Genomic DNA, 20308 nt, shown 5'->3' on the forward strand with positions numbered 1-20308 from the left:
AGTGAAAACATTCCCCAGAAATAAATGGGGACTCAAGAAAGGACTCAGAAATTGGCTCTTACAGTTTAGCTCAAGGGAATCCAATGCCCTCTTCTGGACTCTGAAGTAACCTGAACTCACATGTGCACCCCCCCCCACACACACACACACACAATGTAACAGATGTAAAAAGCATAAAGAGGTACTATTTTAGTATGAGTGATTGAGTAAACTTTGTGCTGGGGAAAAAAGACATTTTTATTAGAAAACAAATGTGAATATATAGGCCTGTGACAAAATCTGGACAATTTACAAAGTCAGATTTTATTGGTCCCTTAATCACAAAAGCACTTAAATTATGTCGATCAAACATATATAACTAAGCCAGGCAGTGGTGGAGCACACCTTTAATCCCAGCACTCGGGAGGCAGAGCCAGGTGGATCTCTGAGTTCGAGGCCAGCCTGGTCTACATAGCGAGTTCCAGGACAGCCAGGACTGTTACACAGAGAAACCCTGTCTCGAAAAACCAAAAACCAAAACAAACAAAAAAACCATGTATAACTACATCAAAAAATACCAACAGAATTATGACTAAGAATCAGAAATCCACACATTTAGCAGTGAGCTAGAGAAAGATCACAGGCCACTATGACATTTCTTTGCAATTGTGGCTTCTGGACAGCACTGCAATCAACAGGTTTTAAACTTCTTAGGTTTATGAGATTTGGGGACTCACTTCATGTCATGGGTTTGAAAACATTAACATTGCAAAAGTTCAAGTATTCCTTCATTTACAGAGTCTGGGTCTGTGGCGGAGCTTATTGAAGACTTTCCACACTGCTGAAATTCAAGGTAGAACTTTCCCATCCTATTAACAGAGATAGGTTTGCTTTCCACTGTGTCTTCCTGCCCATGTGTGCTAACAAGGATGGGCAAAAAGCTTTCCCAAGTGAGTATTCATCTCAAGTCCTCAGCGCTGAAATGCTTCCCAACAGGATGTCAACTCATAGGGTTTGACACCCCGAACAAACCGTGGCACGTACTTCTGACTGAAACCGTTGCAGACTTCCCCCCCCCCCGACTGCACCCCTAAGCTCATTTTTACCCCATGTGCTGGAATGTGTGGAGTTCTTCTACTCACACTCAACTTCTTCTAACTCATACTTAAAACTACCCATCACCAACTGACTGTGTAGATGCATGTGTCTCCTCAGACTTTTGGAATACGAGAACCCCTTACCACATTCCTGACACTTGTAGGGCTGTCCGTTGTGTGTTCTCATGTGATTCTGGATGTAACTGGAACAACTGAAGGTTTTCCCACACTCCTTACATTCATACGGCTTCTCTCCAGTGTGAGTGGTCAAATGGTTCCGTAAGGAAGAACTATATTTAAAGGTTTTCCCACACTGCATACATTCATAAAGCTTCTCCTTGGCGTGGCTTTTTTCATGGTTTCGAAGGGAATAGAAATAAGGATAAGCTTTCCCACACACCTCGCATTTGTAAGGCCAGGCTCCACCGTGTGTCCCTAAATGTCTCCTTGCGCAGTGGCCGGAACTGAAGGTCTTCCCACACTCTTTACATTCATAGGGTTTCTTTCCGGTGTGAATTCTCTCATGTGCTTGAACGTGGCTGGAATGTCTGAAGGTTTTCCCACACTGCTTACATTCATAAGGTTTCTCCCCAGTGTGAATCCTCTCGTGTAGTATAAAGGAACAGTAACTCTTGAAGGTTTTCCGGCAGTGTTTACATTCATAAAGTTTTTCTGTTGTATGAAGCCTTCTATGCATGTCCAGGGAACTGACAGTCCAGAACATCCTCCCACATTCCTTACATTCAGGTATCTCTCCAGAGTGAATTACCTTATGTCCCCGAAGGGCATCGGCATTAGGAAAGGTTTCTCCACACACCTTGCATTTGTGCCTGTCTGCATTGTGAGTTAGCATATGCCTATCGGCGCAGTGCCGATAACGAAAGGCTTTCTCACAATGCAGACATTTATAAGGTTTCTCTCCATTGTGGATCTTTTTATGTTTTTTAAGGGAGCTTGAGCACATAAAGGTTTTACCGCATGTTTCACATTCACAGTATTTCTTTACATATTTCTGATAGTCACATGTTCTCTGCTTAGAGGTGAACATAACATGCCTCTTCGGGGACGACTGACTGATGCTGTGGCAATCAGGAAGTTCAGGAGTCTTGTTTGTGATATCGACTGGATTTTGGGCTATGGCTTCTCTATACTGGCCATTGTCTGCAAGTTCATCGTCTCTCTTTACCATTTGTATTCTGTAAGAATTAAGAAATATAACCTTAAAAGTTTACTTATTAACAGTGTTATACTTATTAGTAGATATTAGATTTACATTGGGAACATTTACAAGGTCCTTTGGGCTTTTATGACCCACAGTGTGGGCAGAAGTCCTGAATGCATATTGCTGACATGGGTATGACCATGCCTCAGTCTACTGACAATGGCGAAGCCTTCCTCCAGCCTGTGTGTTAATGTTGACTGTGTAAGTACAAGTATTTACAAACGAGTGACTGGTGTGTGTAAAGACTAGCAACTGTGCCGGGCGGTGGTGACGCACGCCTTTAATCCTAGCACTAGGGAGGCAGAGGCAGGTGGATCTCTGTGAGTTGAGGCCAGCCTGGGCTACAAAGTGAGTTCCAGGACAGCCAGGGATACACAGAGAAACCCTGTCTGGGAGGTGGGGGGAAAGACTAGCAACTGCAGCTTCCTCATCCCAGATGTTTACAGCCTGAGATTGCAGCCTCCAGCCACCTCCTAGAGACACCAGCTCTGTGGTGTACTAATAAATGCACTCAGGTGCCAAGTGTGGCCTACTTGGTGTGGCTCCAGCACTGCCCACCTGACCCTAGCTTCCCTTACAAGTCTCTGTCCTTTCCTTACTCCCTTGTGGCCCAGCCACACAGGGTACAGCACTGGAGAGAAGTTTTAACATAAGTGGATTTGAGGGGCTGTAAGATGGATGGACCATAGCTCCTATCATTTTTTTTTTTAAAGATTTAGTTACTTTTTAAAATTATATATATATTAAACTTTTTTTTTTTGGAGACAGGGTTTCTCTGTGTAGCTTTGCGCCTTTCCTGGAACTCACTTGGTAGCCCAGGCTGGCCTCGAACTCACAGAGATCCACCTGGCTCTGCCTCCAGAGTGCTGGGATTAAAGGCGTGCGACACCGCCGCCCAGCTATTTAACTTTATTTTATGTGCATTGGTGTAAAGGTGTCAGATCCCTGGAACTGGAGTTACAGGCAGTTGTGAGCAGTCATGTGGGTTGTGGAAACCGAACCTGAGTTCTCTGGAAGAGCAACCAGTGTTCTTTACGGCTGAACCATCTCTCTAGGCTCCTTATTTATTTTTTTCAAATGATGTGTATGTGGTAGTTTGAATGAGAATGGCCCCCTCAGGCCCATGTATTTGAATGCTCTGTCCCCAGATGGAATGTCTTACATAAACTATTTTGCAGACCTTGAATATCCATAGGACATACAAGCATTCATTTTCAGAGCTTAGGGAGATTGTTTTTAAAAGAATAAATAGTCTGAATTTGTGCTCTTTTTAATATTTTCCCAACATCCAGTGACTCTCAGCTGTTTCTTTGTGGGTCTTCATTACCTCATATTTCTCTTTAGACTTCTGTAGTAAGCTTCCAAATTCCACTGTTCCCATTTCGTTCCTGGAATACAGATGCAGAACAATTTTAAGAAAGTATAAAGTGACATCAGCCGCTTGCGGCACGAGGGCCAACCTTGGCTGTCGTGTGCTCGCATCCTCACTCCGAATCAGCACTCGACAAAGCGAGTGAAACCTCGACGGCATGCTTACCTATCGAAGTCAGATTCCTGTAGGTTTCCCGCATCACATCTCTGTAGAGATTCTTCTGGAAAACATCCAGCAAGGCCCATTCTTCCTCGGTGAAGCTCACAGCCACATCCTCAAAGGTCACCGGGTCCTGAAACATCCCACGTTATTACACAATAAAGGGACTGGCAGCGGCTGGTGCTCACTCTCCGCTGATACCAGGCTGAGAGGACAATGCCTCCGTCGGTTCTACGGCTTGGCCATCAGACCTGCCGTCTACTCTGCGGCCTCCTCTTCCTCCCACACTGCAACTGCAAGCAACACACAGGTGTTCTACTTTGACTTCTGCTGCTGCGATGAACACTCCCAGCAAGAGCGACTTAGGTGAGGAAAGAATGTGGGGTGGACTGAACGAGAGTGTCCCCCACTGGCTCACACAGCTCAGTGTTGGGGTCCCGGCTGGTGCAACGTTTTAGGAAGCAATCGGAGGTGTGGCTTTGTTGGAGGTGTGTCCCCAGCGGTGGGCCCAAGCCATTCTCAGAATGCTCTGCTGTGATCAGATGTAAGCTCTCAGCTACAACTCTAGTGCCTGCCTGCCTGCCTGCCACCACGCTCCCTGCAATGATGGTTATGGACTCACCCTCTGAAACTGTAAGCAAGCCCTTAAATGCTTTCTTTTCTAAGTTGCTTTGGTCATGGTGCAAAGTAACCACAGCAGTAAAGTAACTGAGATGGAGTTTATTTGGCTTACACTCCCCGGGTCACAGTCCCTCACTGAGGGGAACCAGGGCTTGGATTCAAGCAGGAATTTAGAACAGAAACTATGGAGGAACACTGCTAGCTCACTTAAGGCTCATACTCAGCTGGCTTTTTTAAAAAATATAGCCCAGGACCATCTGTCTAGGGAACGTTGTTGTTGACAGTGGGCTGGGCCCTACTATATCAATATCAATCAACAACCCAGACAATTGCTCATAGACAAGTCCACATGCCAGTCTAGTCTGGGCAGTCCCTCAGCTGAGACTGCCTCAAGATACACAGAAGGAGCAGCCTTCCATTGGTAAGTGCAGGCGATGATGTGTATAGTGTGGATTACTCCAAGCATTAAGAAAACTTATTCGTGTGTGTATGTATGTACTGGTGACACATAAGTCAAGGTCAGAGGATGCAGGGAATCATGGAGTTGGCTTGGCCTAGCTGCCTTGAGAGGCACACATCATAGGTTTTTCATGGCCCCTGTGAGTACTGTGTAGACAGTGAAGCTCTCCGGCAGCTTTGTGTTTCTCTCTATGATCTCGTAGAAGAAGCTTTCACAGGACAATTGGTCTTGGACATTCATCTCGTATATCCTGCAAACATCACTGTATCCTGGCAACTACAGCTGTATTGATCCTGGCAATTGGCACTACATTCTGTGCCTGATAAAGGTATAAAAAGTCTGATTCCTCTCAAATCTTTCCCTGAAGAGGGATCTCTGGATCTGAGAACAGGGTCCCAGATACAAAGAGCAATTCAGGGAGAATTAGACACAAGGAGACCAGAGAAAATTCCCAGTGATGCTATTCAGCTTTGGAAAGAAATCAACAATAGTAATAGATAAAAATGACAGTTAAAATTAAATATGAAAGTGATCAGGAAAAAACAACAGGGGAAGAGAAAAATTGTTTCTTCTTGCTTTTTTTTTTTTTAAAGATTTATTTATTTATTATGTATACAGCATATGTGACTGCAGGCCAGAAGAGGGCACCAGATCTCAGTACAGATGGTTGTGAGCCACCATGTGGTTGCTGGGAATTGAACTCAGGACCTCTGGAAGAGCAGTCAGTGCTCTTAACCTCTGAGCCATCTCTCTAGCCCTTCTTGCTTTTATCATATGGATATTTTGCTTTCTGCCAAAAAAAAAAATGCTAAAAGAACTCTTTGCAAAAATAAAAATTGGGGCTGGAGAGATGGCTCAGAGGTTAAGAGCACTGACTGCTCTTCCAGAGGTCCTGAGTTCAATTCCCAGCAACCACATGGTGGCTCACAACCATCTATAATAAGCTCTGGTGCCCTCTTCTGGCCTACAGGCATACATGCAGGCAGAATACTGTATACATAATAATAAATAAATCTTAAAAATTTGTTAAAAAAAATAAAATAAAAATTGGCCAGGAAGTGGTGGTGCAGCCTTTAATCCCAGCACTCGGGAGGCTGAGCTAGGTGGATCTCTGTGAGTTCGAGGCCAGCCTGGTCTACAGAGCGAGATCCAGGACAGGCACCAAAACTACTACAGAGAAACCCTGTCTCAAAAAAACCAAAACCAAAAACAACAACAAAAATAAATAAATAAAAATTGGCTCAATTCTTTAGATTTATATTCCTCAAAAAATTAAAAAAATTATTAGATACTCTGGATAACTTAACCCTGGCTTTTGTATTTCAGGCCCCTGTAAAACACTGAAAACCGACACTGCTCCTGCATACACCGCCAAGCCTTCTCAGGATTTTGCCAACAATTTGATACAACCCACCACAGGCATTCCACAGCCCTCGGGGTCAATCTTTTGTGGAAAAGGCTAATGGACAGCTTAAACGTTATTTAAGAGGAGGAGGACTAAGGTAGTTTGGCTACTCCTCACAGTATTTTATCCCTTTAAACATACATGTAATCTAAATTTTATTTTATGTCTGTCAGTGTGAGGGTGTCAGAAGCCCTGTTGTGAGCTACCATGGTGGTACTAGGAATTGAACCTGGGTCCTCTGGAAGAGTAGCTAGTGCTCTCAATAGCTGAGCCATCTCTCTCTCCATCCCTTATCTTCTATTTATTTACTTAAAAAAATTTAAATTTGGGCCCCTCCAAAACATTTCAGGGTCCCGGTCCTTTGGAGAGATGTTATGTCTGGCCCATTGAAGGGTCCGGGTACAGCAATTCACTGGAGCCAGAGGCTGTGTTTGTGTTTTTCCCTCAGGGTGCTGAAAGGTCAGCGTGGATACCTGAAAGACTGACTCAACCTGTGGAAGACGGATGGAGAGCTTCCAAAGCGTCTCCAGAGGCCACACTGGAAGAAAAGGAGGAGAGCTGAGGAAATCTCAAGGGAAGGGCGTGGCTGCAGAACTGCTCTATCTGCTAAGCTGTCCCGTTGAAGGCACCTGCTCCTGCTACTGGGTTTCCAGACCTGACCCTCCTGCACTTCGCTTTGCTAGCTGGAAAGAGAGTAACATCCCTGTTGACGCAAGTAACTCAGATCCTGGTGTCGCTACTGCTAATCAAGTTGTTCCCTAAGCAAAGACGGTCACATGGCAATTTGAGTATTGATGTTCAGACCCTGCATGATGAAATACTAATTATTCAGCATTCAAATGAGATGAATTACCCTCCTCCATTGCTGCACAAAACCTAGCAAAGATTTTTGATCATTATTTTTCTGTCTCAAATTGGATTTCTAAATTATGGTCCAAGAAATGTCTCTGGAAGTTTGTTAATGGTTATACTGGGAAGCATTACAGCTTTGAGACTGATTTGCTACTCCATGTCTGCTGTAAAGATTGGCTTGCATACCCTAAAAATAAAAAATAAAAGAGGGGAAAACGCAGGGAACCATGGATGTGGCCTGGCCTAGCTGCCCGGAGAGGCATGTATCATAGGTTTTCCAGATTAGAGTCCATGGCTCCTGGGGCACTGTGTGTCTATGCATTCCCTCAGGCAGTGAAGCATTCAGGCTGCTTTGTGTTTCTCTGTATGTTCCCCTAGAAGTCAAGGAAGCTTTGACAGGACAATTGGTCTTGGACATTCATCTTGTGTACTCCGTAAGGTTTGCAAACATGCAAACATCACCGTATCCTGGCAATTGTCACTATATTCTGTTCCTGATACAGGTATAAAAAGTCTGATTGCTCTCAATAAAACTGTCACAGGCTCGTTCTTCCTGGCTGCCATATCAGGTAACCTGGAAAGTAAGCATGGGTGCTTACAAGAGGACAACCCCCCCGGAAGCAGTTGGGTCCCTCTACCATGTGGGTGTCAGGGATCAGCGGTCACAAGACTGGGCAGCCAGCCAGCACCTTCACCCGCTGAGCCATCCAATTGGACCTAACATCTCCTCCGCAGCAGGGTCTACAGCACTTGACTAAATGCAGTGCTGCCCCCTGGAGTGCTGCAGGAGTTACTAAGCATTCCCAAGACTGTCCCCCTGAGCAGCCAGTTCAGTCTTCAACCTCTGGCGGCATCTAGGATCTGAGTTGGGGGAAGGGATCCCACCAGCTTAAATAATGGGAGAATCACACCAGGGACCTGGCTGGATTGTTCAGTGTGTAAAAGTGCTTGCTGTACAAATCTGTGACGTGAGTTTGAGCCCTGGGAGGAGAGAGCACTGACTACTGTAAGTTATTCTTTTATGTCCACGTGTCTGCCATGGCACGCAGGCACCCCACACCCAATAAACATCATCATACTGGCAATGGAGAATAGCTCAGGGGTTAAGAGCATCTTTTGTTCTTGCAGGATCCAGGTTCAATCCCCAGCGTGCACATGATGATTCACAGCAGCCTGTAACTCAGGCTATCTGAATTCCCCTTCTGATCTCTGTGTGCACTGCATGCATGGGGTGCACATACATGCAAACAAAACAATTATACACTTATACACACACACACACACACACACACACACACACACACCTTAAAACAAAAACTCACACAATCAGAGATGGTCAAGAAATAGAAGCCAGGCTTTGGTGGCACAGTCCGTCATCCCACTGCATACAGAGGCACATAAATGAAAGTCATTCTTTATCACGAGTGTAATTTAAAAATAAATTTAAAAAAAAGAAAAGGAGGAGGAAGAAAAGAAGAGGAAGAAGGAAAAGGAGAAGGGAAAGAGGAAGAAGAACAAGGAAAATAATAATGATAAAAATAATAAAGAGCTAGTGGAAGGGAAAAAAGTCGTTCTTTTCAAAGATGACCAGCTCCTTCAAGCTCCTGCAGCTGTGACATCCCCACCATGATGAACGATAAATAGGAACTGAACTGAAATAAACTCCCTCCCTTAGCCAGGCGGTGGTGGTGCACGCCTTTAATCCCAGCCCTTGGGAGGCAGAGCAGTCAGATCTCTGTAAGTTCGAGGCCAGCCTGGGCTACAGAGTGAGTTCCAGGACAGGCTCCAAAGCTACAGAGAAACCCTCCCTTAAAAAAAAAAATGAGATCCATGTACTTCTAGCACTAACCGAAAGGACACACTACCTAAATTAACTGTAGACTATGCCGAATCTTCCAGGAATACGAGTATCAAACAATGCTAATCAATGAAAATGTAACAAACCCTACAGGTATGTTTGCTTCTAACATGGCATCAGATTACATGGGGGGGGGGGAGCAGGTGGGGGTGGCTCTGCTGTGGAGTCACCTGTTATTTTCCAGAGGACTCAAGCCAGTTCCCAGCACTCAGACTGGGTGGATCCCAACCACCTGTAATGCCTGCTCCAGGGGATCCAGTGCCCTCTTCTGGCCTTCCTGGGCAATGCACTCATGCATCACACACAGGAATCTTTTAAAGCAAAACAATCCCAAGAACATGAGAAATTAAACTCAAGAAAACAACAAAAGGAAAAGCTCGTTCTTTAAAAGACGCATGAGATTTGATAAAATTCAACTAGTCAAACTAGAAAGGAGAGAAGGTGCGTGAGAAGGTACGTGCTTGCAGCCACGCCTGATGACCGGGGTTCAATCCCTGGGACCCACTGTGGAAAGACAGAACTGATTTCTGAATGTCTGACCAACACATGTACTCCATGGCACATGTGCACACATCTACTCCATGGCACATGTGCACACATCTACACACACACACACACACACACACTCTGTCCAGCTAACCTCAGTGTGGGCTTTCCCCTTCTATTCCTACACTCCTTCCAATAAAGTCACATCCTACTTGTATTCATCATTTATTGCCTTACTTGTTTTGGTTTTTTTTTGTTGTTGTTGTTCAGTTTCAGTGTAGCTCAGGCTGGCCTTGAGCTTCCAATCTTCTTCCTTCTACTTCCCTAGTAGTGAGATCACAGACAGAGGCCAATTGCCTTTTCCCTGTGTTTTGGGGGGTCAAGGTCTCAGGTAGCCCAGCCTGCTCCTGAACTGAATTCTCTGGCCTCTGCTCCCCAAATGCTGGTTATTCAGGGGCCCACCGCCATGCCCGGCTCACTAGGCATGCTTTTCCCTTTTACTTTAACAAACTTTATGTGTACGGGTGTTTGCCTACATGTATGTCTAGGTGGCATGTACATGCTTGGCACCTGTAAAGGCCAGAAGGTGCCACATCCTTTGGGACTGGAATTACAGACAGTTGTGAGCTACCATGTGTCAATGTATATATTTTTAAAGTAAGGTCTCATGTAGCTAAGGCTGGTCTCAAATTCTTGATCTTCCTGCCTTTATTTCCCAGAGCTGGGGTCACAGGTCTGGGTCACCACGCCTGGTACCCACATACAAAGGAAGACATGAAGGGGTTGGGGTGATGTGGGAGACTTTCCACTTTTAAAGCCATTTTATGATTGCTTTAGCTGCATTAGATACTAACCTCAAGGAAGGAATGTTATTTCCTCAGGTCTTGATGGTTTCCTGTGTTCAGCACGTTCTGCTGCTATGGTTAAGGGCTTTCCTGGGACGGTTGCTTAGATACCCGTTTATGAAAGAGGCAGAGCTTCATCACTCCCTTGCCCTGTATCTACCCTGAGATGTTCTTGAATAAACGAGACTTGCTCCGAATCCTGTCCTGTCACCATCTCTCGTGTCTCGTTTCCCACATTCTCACTCCCCCTCTAGGGTCTCCGTTGACTTACCCGCGGGTCGGGACAGGGCGACGAGCTGGCTCAGCAGTTAAGAGCATTTACAGCTCCTGCAGATCTCAGGACCCATGTCTGGTGGCTCACAGTTTCTAACGCCAGCTCCAGGGGACCTGACACCCGGGCTGCAGGCACCTGCACTAAGGCATGCACGCACGCACACACGCGCGCGCGCGCGCGCACACACACACACACACACACACACACACACACACACACACGCAGTCACAATAAAACAAAGAAGCCGTGGAAGTATGAGGGATCAGAGGTTCAGTAGCTGAGGGCGGGAACGAGGTATGTGTACGTCTATAATTACAGGGCAGCAGGGACACCTGAGATGGCAACACAGCACTTTTGCTACTCAATTATGGGGACAGGAGTTTAGACCCAACAAAAAGCTAGATCCCCCAAATCAAACAAACAATACAAAATGTTTCTCCCCTTGCCGGGCGGTGGTGGCACATGCCTTTAATCCCAGCACTCGGGAGGCAGAGCCAGGTGGATCTCTGTGAGTTCGAGGCCAGCCTGGGCTACCAAGTGAGTTCCAGGAAAGGTGCCAAAGCTACACAGAGAAACCCTGTCTTGGAAAACAAAACAAAACAAAACAAAACAACAAAAAAAATGTTTCTCCCCTCAAGGTTGAGAACTTTAACCCGGCCCCGCCTGAGGCCACACAGTTCCTCCTTCACAGCCCCTCTAAGAACAGGGAGAGGGAAGGTGGCTGGGGCTCCCCAGATTTCAGCCCAGCAGAGAAAGGGTCAGCCCCAGATACTGGCTGTTAGCAAGTGTTAGAGGTCTCAGGGCTGGGCACCTGGGGCTCTAAGGAAGCCTAGAATTTTCTAGGGTTTGGGTATCAGTTTCCTGGTAACCCCATGAGAACTGAAGTTCCCAAGAGGGAGCGCAGAACAGCAAGGGGAAGAGAGAAGAGAGATTAAAGAGATGAAGATTCTAGGCCAAAATGACTGATGATACCAAGGATCATGGAGAGAGGTGACCACACCTTTAATTCCTGGCACCTGGGAGTCAGGGAGGATTCTTTGAATCCCAGGCCAGCCTGCTCTCCAGGGCTACATAGTGAGAGGACCCCCCCTATCCCCCCAAATCCTAAGGGGCTGCAGAGATGGCTCAGTGGTTATAATCACCTGTTGCTTCTCCAGAGGACCTGGGTTCAGTTTCCAGCACCCACAGTGGGCCGCTCACAGGATTACAGGGGGTTTTGTCCCTTTGAAAGCCCACATCCTTGTGACTATCAAAAATCCTACAATCCGCCGGGCGGTGGTGGCGCACGCCTTTAATCCCAGCACTCGGGAGGCAGAGCCAGGTGGATCTCTGTGAGTTCGAGGCCAGCCTGGACTACCAAGTGAGTCCCAGGAAAGGCGCAAAGCTACACAGAGAAACCCTGTCTCAAAAAACCAAAAAAAAAAAAAAAAATCCTACAATCCTTAGCCAACCACGCACCTCCCCCAAACCCGGAATATCTGAGGATGTCAGACACAGCTTCAGAATCCCACAGCATTGAGTTCCTACTTGCTGCAAACCTGTGGCCCTACTGAGGCCTTTGATAAACACTTCATGACTCTGTTCTTTCTTCTTGGGTTTTTTTTGTTTTTTGTTTTTTGTTTTTTTTTTGACAGAGTTTCTCTGTGTAGCCCTGGCCATCCTGGAACTTGATCTGTAGATCAGGCTGATCTCCAACTCAGAGATCCACCTGCCTCTGCCTCCTAAATACTGGGATTAAAGGCGTGCACTGCCACCACCCATCACACAACCACTTCCACAGTGGAACACTGTGTGAGGAGTGTCTGGGGGTTCCGGCCATGGCCACTCATGTGTGTATTCAGAATAAACCATGCCTTTATTCCCCTGAGATGAGAGTTGTGTTTTTCCTCCTTAACATGCCCTGTATTATGATTGCTCTCCCTTCTGTTGTTGGGACTGGGATCCCTGTTTCTGTCCATAAGTAGGTCAGGGCCACAGGGTCCTGTCTTCAGACTGGGTAATGAAACAGTGCTGGCCAGTCGGGGCTACAGCGGACGCCCAGCCCCCAGCCCTTTTGTTTGTGGTGTAATGGGGGAAACAGAAACATACAGCAACTGAAGAAAAGTTTTTCCAAGAAGTTGTAATTTTTCTTCAGCTGCTGTATATTCAAAGACTTTTTTTCCCCCTCGAGACAAGGTTGTTCTCTGTAGCTGTGGCTGTCCTAGAACTCCCCCTGTAAACCAGACTGACTTCGAACTCCCAGAGATTCGTCTGCCTCTACCTCCGGAGTGCGGGGATTAAGGGCGCAGGCCGCTACCGCCCCGCCGACCTTTTTTGAGTGCTCCGTCTGCACGTATGCCTGCAGGCCAGAAGAGGGCACCAGATACCATTACAGATGGTTGTGAGCCACCATGTGGTTGCTGGAAATTGAACTCAGAACCTCTGAGCCATCTCCCCAGCCCCAGAGACAAAAACCTCTTTCTCTCATCCTAGGAACATGGTCTCACCAGGTGTGTGAATATGCACATAAAGAAACGCATCTTTGGAAAAAAAAAAATAGTTACGTGGCGCACGCCTTTAATCCCGGCGCTCGGGAGGCGGAGGCAGGCAGATGTCTTGAGAGGCCAGCCTGGTCTAGGGAGCTAGTTCCAGGACAGGTAGGGCTGTTACAGAGAAACCCTGTCTCGAAACAAACAAACAAACAAACAAACAAAAATAGTGAGGGGAAAAAGAAAGAAGGAACCTGCGCGAGGGTTCAGCTGAAAACGTGCTTGTTGCCAAACCTGACGATTTGCGCGATCCCCAGGACCCACACGGTGGAAGGCGAGACCGGACGCTGCCCTCCCCACGAGCCCACCCCTACAAATAAGTGTAATTAAAAACACCAAAAGAACGCATCTAGAAACAGCCCCAGGAGCAATTAACCCAGAGAGGGCCCCACGTCTCCCTTTCCACTCGAACCCCTGAACACACACATCGACGGCGACCCCCTTTTCCTGCAGTTGGGCTGCGGGCTCCAGGAAGAGGCCGCAGAGTCGGTCTGCAAACGCTCAGCAAGTTCCGGGAACTTCCGAGCGCCAACCGCGCGGAGCCCGTGGCCCCTCCGCCCTCCGCCTCCCCCCGCGTCCCCACGCCGCACTCACCATGGCGCGCTCCCGCTCTCGCTGCGCTCCGCCTGGTGCCACCGCGGACCGTGCGCGCGGCTGCGCGGCCGAGGTGAGCGCCGAACAGAGGCGGCACCGGAAGAGCGGCTGCCCGCTGCTGATTGGACGACTCCGCTCACACGCCATCCTGATTGGCTCCAGGGAGTCCCTGCTCCTTGATGGACAGGATCAGTCGCCTCCAGCAGAGTCCCGAAACCTGTGCGTTCCAGCGCAGTCCTGCCCCGGCCTGGTGCCTGTCCAGAGGCGAATGCTGGCTCAGATCTGATTGGGCATGTGCACGGGGGCTGAAGGTAGAAACTGGAAAATCTGGAGTTGCAGGCAGGCTAGCCTCGGTTGCACAGTGAGAGGTCAGCCTGGGCCGCAGGAGACCTTGTCTCCAAAAAGGACACAAGAAATCCAGATTTATTCATGGAAAATTGGGTGTGATGGCACGCACAACTTGTCACCCAGCACTAGGGAGATGGAGGCAGGAGGACTACAAGTTCAAGGCCGGCTAGGGATACAATGAAACCTGTTGGGGCCAGGCTAATCTGAGGCTTTCTCAGCGGCGCACATGAAAAGACAAAAGGGAAACTTGAGTTTTGTGTTCTTGTCCAACAGACTTGGCAAGGTTCCGGGCTATGGCCAGAGCCTCTAGCGAGTTAAGGTTTCAGCCGACCTGCCCACCCTCCAGGGCTGTGGTTACTGGTTCCAAGCCCGCTGTGTGCTTGCTGTGATGTTCCTGAGATATCCTGTATTCCCTTTGTGTAGCACTGCCCGATGAGGTTCCTTGTTAGGAATTGATGGAGGTGACTTGGAAATGTGTGAAAGCAGATAGACGTCTCCAGAGGCTGAATTATTCTTTAATGGGAATGTTGTGGGGTATTCACCAAAGAAGACTCCGCAGACATGGGTTTAAGCCAACAGAATTGAGTAACCTGCCTCAATTTTGAAGGCAGGAGCCATTATGCTGTATTTAAAAAATAAGTTTCGCCGGGCGGTGGTGGCGCTCGCCTTTAATCCCAGCACTCCGAGAGGCTGAGCCAGGCGGATCTCTGAGTTCAGGGCCAGCCTGGGCTACAGAGTGAGATCCAGGAAAGGCGCAAAGCTATACAGAGAAACTGTCAAAAAAAAGTTTCTATTGCCAATGAGAGCTGAGTTGCTCTGTTTCCTGGAACCTGACCTTCCGCAGCCCATGACCTTGACTTATTTTTGGGATTATCCTGACCCTCCCTGATCCCTCCCTAATCTCATGGTTGGTGACCACTTGATGTTTTAAAGGGTTTTTTTTTTTGGTTTGTTATTCCCTTATTGCCCCTTTGTCTCTCCTCTGTGAAACTACTTGTAATTTTATTCCTTAAAAGGGGCCCAAGAGGTAGGTGGATTGGGGCTGATTTAGGAAGTAGTCTCTGGCCAGCTCTTGGGTGCACTCTAATAAAAATTAATCTTGCTTCAAATTTGGTTGAAATTGTAGTGGATTTATTTATTTATTTATTGGAGCTGAGGATCGAACCCAGGGCCTTGTGCTTGCTAGGCAAACGCTCTACCACTGAGCTAAATCCCCAACCCCATGTAGTGGTCTTATTCTTGAAGTTGGGATTAACAGAATGTCTTTATTAGGCAGGTGGCAACTATACTTGATGTTTGGGATCTCAGTGTATCCCCCAGTCTTTCTCAGGGTGAACTTTTTTTTTAAAATTTTGTTTATTTGTATTTTATGTACTTTGGTATTCTGCCTGCATGTCTTTGTGAGGGAGTCAGATCCCCCGGAACAGGAGTTACAGACAGGTGTAAACTGCCATGTGGTTGCCGGGAATTGAACCTGGGTCCTCTTGAAGAGCAGCCAGTGCTCTTAACAGCTGAGCCATCTCTCCAGCCTCAGGGTGAACTTTTAAGCACAAAATATATGCTGGGTTGACATACTTCAGTTAAGAACAGTTAGTCAGGGGTTGGGGATTTAGCTCAGTGGGAGAGGGCTTGCCTAGCAAGCACAAGGCCCTGGGTTTGGTCCTTAGCTCCAGGAAAAAAAAAAAAAGAACAGTTAGTCAAAAACAGAACTACAGAAGCAAAAAGCAAGGTTAGTCATTTAGAGACTTTCCCAGGACTATGGGCTTTGTTGGAGTAGGTTTATTTTTTTTTTTCATTTTTCAAAGGTGGTGCTATGTGCTGAGTTTTATGGCCGGAGTGGCACTTCCATCAGGGAGTTAGTTATGTTAAGGTCTGGGGCCTTGTCATGAGAACATCTGAAGGGCAGCCATTTGTCCTGAGTTTTGAGGCCCAGTGTGTGTGTGTATGTCTTGGGGTTTTACAAGTGTGTGTGTGTGTGTGTGTGTGTGTGTGTGTGTGTGTGTGTGTGTGTGTGTGTGTGGTGTCTTAGGGTTTTACAAGTGGAAAAGGAGGTTGAGGATGAAGAGTCTATCACTTCCCCTGCAGTCTGGGAGAGGTGGATCCCAGCAGGTTTCATTTGTGGATCCCCTTATCAGAAGCTCCCACAGGTGACGTCAGTCAGGACCACTTGAGGCATTTAGGTCTTTAACCTTTCATTCCAGACCCTGACAACAGATAAGAAGATGAAGCAATGGATTCTCTCCCTGGCTACTTCCTATTGAAGAAAGGCAGCCTGAGGGTTGTCTCCAGGATTTAAGGGGGCCTAGGTCAGGCTGACTCCATGTAGCAGGAAAATAGCTTTAATTTGATTGGCTGGGCTCTGGTAGATCCTGAAATTGCCATCATGCTCTCTTAGAGCAGCTTCTGAAAAATAATTTTTAGGGAGTAATGCTGGAGACCAGCTCTGGTGGGGTTCAGGTCCCACAGAAGATGTATGGAGTTGGGGGATGGGGAGAGGGCTATGACTGATAGGGATCTGAGGGTGAATAAGTATGGCTGCCTGTGCAATTTATTGGAGAAAGAATACATCTTTTATACTCTGTAGTTGCACACAGAATTAAATGGGACAAGGGCAAGTGAACTGGGATGTGGCTTGTGATCAGGGATCCTGGAGGCTAGCATTGACCTTGACAAGTTAATAGGCACCAGTCATGTTAATGGAAGGGCCACAAGTTCCTCTTGCCAGAGATGAGAATGTCTTTTCTGGTGTTTTTTTTTTTTTTTTTTTTTTTTTTTTTTAAGCAAGCAGGAACTTTCTTTAAGCCCCTGAGGGGAATGGGGGGCTTTGTCTAAATGCCTGACCTTGGGAAAAGGACTTCCTTGGGGAATCATACACTCTATTATAGATTCTTGTATGGCTTAGTTTATCCAAATAAGTAAAGCTTAAAAGTGAGCAAATGCCAAATGCTGGAGACGGCATACAAATGCCTGATGTGCTGCCAGCAAAAACTGGAGATGAGGGCCCAAGATTGTGGACCTCCAACCCTCCTCAAGCTCCCCTCCAGATCTTCTGCTTGGCATGCCTCTAGAGGGCCAAGGCAGAAATGCCTATGTGTCCCAAGGTCATGATTTATGGCATGCACATGTCACATTCTCCTCCATATAATTACTTCTTGTAATGCTAATCTTTTTCTTCTATCTGATCTTCATGTTCTGTGTTCCTAGACCAAGGGTACTTTCTGTGAAACAGGATGGGAATGAAACAAATTTCAGGGGAAATTATACAGAGATGGTCACCCAGGTTGGGGTCAAGGCAGTTATGCAGGTCATGGGAAAGAACCTTCAGCCCGGGGAAGCTTTTCAGGCTTGGATAAAAGGTTCTGAATGTGTGGTTAACTATAGCACATGGTATGATGTGTATCAGCTCAATGGACTCAATTTGGTCATGATGAATAATTCAGTTTCTGAGGCTATTCCAAGGGCATTGTATAAAACTTGAGACCCTAAAACTTGAGACCCTAAGACCCTACAGGGTATTGGCCGAAGACAATGGATGGAGTAACATATAGATGGTGTTGGACCCCAAAATTTAGGGTCTCAAGTGGGTGCCCCAAGAACCCAGACTCCAGTCCAGTTGATGCAATAGCAGGAGGATTTTATTAAGCTTCTATATAGAAGGGCAAACTCTGCTCCTAAGAGCAAGAGCTGCATCTTACTGCAGCCTCATGGGGGCTTATAAAGGAAAAACCCACAAAACCCACAAGATTACAATTCCCATACAATTTTGTTTCACAAGATCATGGTCTGGGTACAGAGTGATCACAGAGGGGGTACAGTTACGTCAACAGGTACATTCTTCCTAAAACCTCAAGGGGAGCATCAGGGCAGGAGTGGAGTTTACACACAGGTCACAGTGGTCCTTCCTGGAACACCTGCAACTATCCCAGTCACAGTTGAGCACATCTCTTAACAGAAATCTTTTTACATTGTTATATGGTTGCAGGGGAGATTGAACAATGGCTAAGTCAGGTTGCCCTTGGAACTAGATTTTTAGTTTCTCATTTCCTGGTGCTTGAAGTTTCTCCTTTCCTGAGGCTTGGGGTGTAAGCCTGAAGGGCTAGGGTCTTTCAATGGGATGACAAACTAAAAGTGTGGGAACCGAGAATAGGAGGAAAATGGTGTCCTCCACCAAGAAAGGGAGATGGCAACTTTAATCCAGATATTTTGATTCCTCCTGCAGGAGTGTGGAGACAATGTGGCAGTGGTTGGAGTGATGGCTGCAAGTTTTATTGGGTTCCTAGATTGAAAAGAGCTGCCAGGAAAGGTGAGCTTCCTTTCATGGAAGCTCTGAAAATTGGATCAGGTCTTCCTTGGAACTGTTGGGATAAGAAGGACAAAAGCTGCTGACCTGCAGGGGCAGATTTCTTGTCTGAGGTCATTGTGGCCCACCAGTCATGGGGCTTGATGTTTGCAGAGGGCTGAGGAGGAACTTAGGCAGCTGCAGAGGTCTTGAGGTTGGAGCAGGCTATGTGAGAAGGAAATGACTGTCTGCTACATTGACCACTGTTCTTATTTTTACCTTTTTTTTTTTTTTTTTGTGAAATTGCATGTTGCTAGCCTTTGGGTCAAATGCTCAGAAGACTGTATAATCATTAAAGAATAAAAGTAGATTGTGCTTGCTCTGGCATTAAGCCTGGGATTGTTTCTGTGTTTAATCAAAGATGATGAAGAATATATTAGTGATTTTTCTAAGAATAACCTTTGGAATTATGAGAATACTCCGTATTGGGTGATTTCCCCTTTTTCTGTTTCCCCTTGCTCATGATAATTAAATACTGAGGTTACCATGGCAGAAGCAGAAGCTGTAGCAGAAGCTACTTAGCAACTGCAGAAGCCTGAAGTGACCTGTCAACTTGCATGAGCACTGTCTCTGAGTCGTTACTATGCCTTCCAGGTGTCCTGTCCTTAGGAACCCCAAAACTGCTGAGACTGGTCCCCGGCAAGCAAAGACAAGGCTAGACAAATATTACTGTGAACCCGGGTAGATCTTAGGAATTTATAAATCTTTTTTTTTTTTTTTTTTGGTTTTTCGAGACAGGGTTTCTCTGTGTAGCTTTGCGCCTTTCCTGGAACTCACTTGGTAGCCCAGGCTGGCCTCGAACTCACAGGGATCCGCCTGGCTCTGCCTCCCGAGTGCTGGGATTAAAGGCGTGCGCCACCACTGCCCGGCTAGGAATTTATAAATCTTGATTATCAAATATATCTTATTTATCAAGCATAAGTTACTTATCTAATTTTTCTAACAGCTTGGTGTTAACGTATATGGAAGTAGGCAGAGTTATCACGCTATATGGTTCCGCAGAGGTGGGGATTTTTTTTTAAAGAATTATTTTGTTTAAAGAGGCTACCATTGACTAGGTGGTGGTGGTGGTGGTGGTGGTGGTGGTGGTGGTGATGGTGGTGGTGGTGGTGGTGGTGCACGCCTTTAATCCCAGCACTCAGAGGAGGGGGGGAGCAGAGGCAGGCGGATCTCTGTGAGTTCAAGGCCAGCCTGGGCTACAGAGTGAGATCCAGGACAGGCACCAAAACTACACAGAGAAACCCTGTCTCGAAAAACAAAACAAAACAAAACAAAACAAAAAAAAAAAAAACAAGAGAGAGAGAGAGAGAGGCTGTCATTGTATATATTTTCATCCTCACCAAAGCATAAGGAAACTCCCATTGACACAGAGTGAGAATCATTAGAAATGAAAGTAAAAGGGGGCGAGAGAATTGAGATCCACAAAGTCAGAATGCTGGAACTTTGTCAAGCAGTGGTGGTCGCCGTGCGGTCCACACTGGGCCTGGAAATGGATGATTTGGTTACAGAGTGAAACTCAGAGATTGCCCAGGAAGGTGGAAGTGGAGGAGGAGGAGGAGGAGGAGTGGAAGAGAAACAGAGAGGAGCTGCTGGGAGCGGAGGGTGTCTACAGAAGGGGCCCCCACACAGGGCGGGGGCAGGACTCACAGTGTGTCAGCAAGTGCTATGGGTATTCGGCAGGGGTGGGCTGGATCAGAATGAGAAGGATGCCACTTGTGCTGGCTGGTTTTTGTTTTTGTCAACTTGACACAGGTTAGAGTCATCTGAGAGGAGGGAGCCTCAACTGAGAAAATGCCACCATAAGATCTAGCTGTTAGCAAGCCTGTGTGGCATTTTATTAATTAGTGATTAATCTGGGAGGGCCCAGCC

General features: G+C 46.8%; 1 protein-coding gene and 1 non-coding gene across 3 annotated transcripts; both read right to left on the reverse strand.

Annotated features, from left to right (window-relative positions):
• Positions 1-212: 212 nt before the first annotated feature.
• Positions 213-13914, reverse strand: LOC143266742 (uncharacterized). Of its 2 annotated transcripts, none has more exons than XM_006989877.4 (4): positions 13753-13914; positions 3836-3962; positions 3626-3686; positions 213-2272 (listed from the first exon to the last, which is right to left on the reverse strand). In XM_006989877.4, the coding sequence occupies exons 1-4, from the start codon at positions 13897-13899 to the stop codon at positions 1114-1116; spliced, it is 1494 nt and encodes a 497-aa protein (XP_006989939.3). In that variant the 5' UTR covers positions 13900-13914; the 3' UTR covers positions 213-1113. The 2 variants fall into 2 exon arrangements, with proteins under 2 accessions (XP_006989939.3, XP_015863682.3); XM_016008196.3 differs by lacking the exon at positions 13753-13914 and adding an exon at positions 10366-10777.
• A 1330-nt stretch (positions 13915-15244) lies between these two features.
• Positions 15245-15319, reverse strand: Trnaa-agc (transfer RNA alanine (anticodon AGC)). Its single transcript has one exon. It is a non-coding gene; the product is annotated as a tRNA-Ala (tRNA).
• Positions 15320-20308: the final 4989 nt, after the last annotated feature.

Source organism: Peromyscus maniculatus, chromosome 17, assembly GCF_049852395.1.
Source record: "Peromyscus maniculatus bairdii isolate BWxNUB_F1_BW_parent chromosome 17, HU_Pman_BW_mat_3.1, whole genome shotgun sequence".
In the NCBI taxonomy this organism is placed as follows: domain Eukaryota; kingdom Metazoa; phylum Chordata; class Mammalia; order Rodentia; family Cricetidae; genus Peromyscus; species Peromyscus maniculatus.

What these genes read in the sequence shown, in the direction of transcription:
- LOC143266742 (XM_006989877.4), bottom strand. Translation starts at nt 13,899, where the DNA reads ATGGCGTGTGAGCGGAGTCGTCCAATCAGCAGCGGGCAGCCGCTCTTC. An exon ending in GAGAGCGGGAGCGCGCCATG is followed by an intron (nt 3,963 to 13,752) that starts GTGAGTGCGGCG and finishes GGGATGTTTCAG; the next exon opens with GACCCGGTGACCTTTGAGGA. An exon ending in CAGGAATCTGACTTCGATAG is followed by an intron (nt 3,687 to 3,835) that starts GTAAGCATGCCG and finishes TCTGTATTCCAG; the next exon opens with GAACGAAATGGGAACAGTGG.